The following is a 2,989-nucleotide window of genomic DNA, read 5'->3' as shown; positions in this document are numbered from 1 at the left end:
AGGACTCCACAGTATAGGTTTGATGTAGTAAAATCTCTTAAGGAAATTCTCTTCCACTTGACACATCTTTGCAACTACAGTTAATGAGACACCCTTGGAAACACTTGCCTCTATGCCTATTGATAACATAGTATTTGGAAGTCAGAAGTCAACAAAAGGCACTTTCATCATTAAATAAATGTCCTCTGTATGAAGTAAGACTGCATGACCTACATCTTGTTCAAAGCTGTTTGCTCCTCAAGGACCTGTAGGTAATCGGGGGAACTCTGAAGCTTTGCCTTCAGTTCAAAATACTCGCTCTTCCTTTGCTCCACAACAATTTTACTGTGGTTGCCTCCTATTAGTGACTTCTTGCTTTTTTTGTCTTGTTGCTTTTCTGGATAGCGGATCTCAAAGCCACTGACACCTATGCTATTGTACTCCTTTTTGCTTTCAAGAAAATTCTGAATAAACACATTGGAATCCCTGCTAGGGAATAATTCATCCAGCTCATCAATTGTGCTCAGTCTCTTTCTGGTATCTACGTGTAATAAATCTTTCTCCTTCTCGGCAACATTTCTCATAATGACTTTCTGTCCCGGAGGATCAGAAAACATGAAGCCAGTTTCAGACTCCTTCAAGCCACAGGTGTGGCTCTTGCTCATCTGCTCTATGGTTTGTGGAATGAAAGCTTCTGCGCTCAGGCCATCTTTTTTGTTGGTTTTATGGTCATGCTTCCTCAGCTGCAGCTGCATGGAGCCACACTCTGGGTTCCCCAGGCCCTCATGCTTCACCGTGGGTTTCTTGTTGCGCCGGAGTACAAAAACAAGAAGGCAGAAAGCAACAAACACAGTTAAAATGAGAACCACTAAGATACTTAAGATTAAAATAGACAGAGGCACCGGGCCACCAGGGGGACTTCGAATAGGACCCAGTGGGGTGGTGAGTGTAATGGCGGGTGCAGGGCTCGTGAATGGTGCAGATGGCTTGTTTAAGAGTTTGGGACACAAGATTTCATTTTTGAGGGATTTCAGCTCAATGTTGGCAAACTGAACAGGTGTCTCACATTTCAGTTCTTTTACAACAATCCCGTCGTTCAACTTCTCCAGCCACAACTTTAATGCCACCAAGTCACAAGTGCAATCCCAGGGGTTGCCCTCCAGGTCAATCTGTGTGAGGGACTGCAGCTGATCAAGCACCCCGCTGACAGGCAGGTACATGAATTTGTTGTTTCTCAGGTTCAGTCTAGCGAGGGAGGCCCCCGAAAAAATGTACACAGGCAGGCTCTTTAAGAGATTATTGTTTAAGTACAGTAACTGCAAATTTGGCATCGAGTCAAAGGTGCCTGCTAAGATTTCCTTAATCAAATTGTATTCCAAATACAGATACTGCAGGTTGTGAAGGCCTGAAAATATTTCGGGATAGAGTCTTTCTATCTGATTGCCGTTGAGATACAGCCTGCGCAAATTAGTGAGATTGTGGAAGACGTCTCCCTTGATCGCTGTGATCTGATTGCTACCTAAATGGAGCAAATCCAGTCCTTCAAACTCAGTGAAGTCGGAGACGTCCACATCTTTGATGCCATTACCATTGACATGCAACTTCTTGGCATTCAAAGGTTTCGGTATCAGTTCAGACATGGATTGTATATTTTTTTCTTGGCAGTTGACACTCAGCCCCAAATCCGAAGGATGTGTTTTGCAAAGGCAAGGTGCTGGGCAAGGGGTAAGCGGAGGCACCCTCGTTTGGTAAGACACAATCTGACTGAGATTGCGGTTAGAGAGGGCTTTGCCTGCCACAATTCCAGAGATCTTGGAGGGATTTGTCGTTTTCGGTGGCTTGGTCACTAATCTGTGTAGGGACGTTTGGGTAGTGTGCCCATTGGGAGTGGTGTAGCCGTTTTCTAGCTGAGATGGAGGCAGGATGCGGACATCGAAATCACTGCCCGTGCCCATGGGGCATAACTCTTGTTTGTTGGTTTCTTTTAAAAGCCTTCCGTATAAGTCACTGGGAGTTTCGCAGATAGCTTCGCCTATGTAAATGTTATATGGCATATTCTCCAGCCAAGCTTTTAAAGGCAACAAATCACAGCTACAGTTCCAAGGATTATCTTCCAGTTGCAATTCGACAACACGGCCGATGTGTTCCAGCACTCCGATATAGGGGAGTTTCTGGATTCTGTTCCCTCGTATATCCAGATGGGTCAAAGATGCGAATCGGAAAATATTATCAGGAAGGAATGAAATCAGATTGTCATTAAGAATGAGAACTTTCAGTTTGTGGAGCTTATTGAAGGCTCCTCGTTCAATATACTTGATTAAATTGTAGTCAGCCTGGAGATACTCCAAGTTCTCTATGCCAAGGAAAGTGTCAGCTCGGAGAATCTTTAATTCATTGTTGTTCAAGTGCAACTGCTTTAATGCACTGAGCCCGAGAAAGGCTCCTCCCTCAATGTTCTGCAGTTTATTATTTCCCAGCTGCAGGGATACTGCATGTGAAAAATTCAAGAATGTATTCGGATAGAGGATATTTAAGAAATTGTTTTGGAAATTGAGGTGATAAAAATTAGACCACGGTGGTTTCAGCTGATTTGGTCTGTAGACCGAAACCTTCTCACAGTTGACATAGAGCACATTCTCAACGGACACGCAGGAGCACACATTGCAAATTTCCACCGATATGTCAGAATCTGCATTTGTCGACGAAATCGGGGCTGACAAAATCAGAAAGAGCCAAAGAAACATCTTCTTGCAATCAGCAAACAACTTTATGCTTCTGAATAAAGAGAAATAATCTAAAAAATAAAAAGAAAACAGTTTTTCAATGGTCGTTACTTGGAAAAGGGATTTGTGTTTAAATCATAGCACAGTGAACAAACGGATACAATTACAAGCTTTTTTCTTTTTAAGGCTTCAAAAACTCCAAGTAGTCTCACTCGGTGGAACAATAACAACCACCAACAGTGCCATACATTTTATTTCAGTCCCCGCAGTGCATACAGAATTTACAG

General features: G+C 43.1%; 1 protein-coding gene across 1 annotated transcript; it reads right to left on the bottom strand.

The window, feature by feature from the left end:
• Nucleotides 1-209: 209 nt before the first annotated feature.
• SLITRK4 (SLIT and NTRK like family member 4) lies at nt 210-2,738 on the bottom strand. The gene has a single exon (XM_049872153.1). It carries the CDS (start codon nt 2,721-2,723, stop codon nt 210-212), a length of 2,514 nt encoding a protein of 837 aa, XP_049728110.1. The 5' UTR covers nt 2,724-2,738.
• Nucleotides 2,739-2,989: the final 251 nt, after the last annotated feature.

This window comes from Elephas maximus, chromosome X, assembly GCF_024166365.1.
Source record: "Elephas maximus indicus isolate mEleMax1 chromosome X, mEleMax1 primary haplotype, whole genome shotgun sequence".
In the NCBI taxonomy this organism is placed as follows: Eukaryota; Metazoa; Chordata; class Mammalia; order Proboscidea; family Elephantidae; genus Elephas; species Elephas maximus.
The sequence above is the reverse complement of the archived record's forward strand: the minus strand, read 5'-3'. Positions and strand labels throughout refer to the sequence as shown.

Excerpts from the sequence above, each read along its gene's own strand:
- SLITRK4 (XM_049872153.1), bottom strand. The coding sequence starts at position 2,723 with ATGTTTCTTTGGCTCTTTCTGATTTTGTCAGCCCCGATTTCGTCGACA.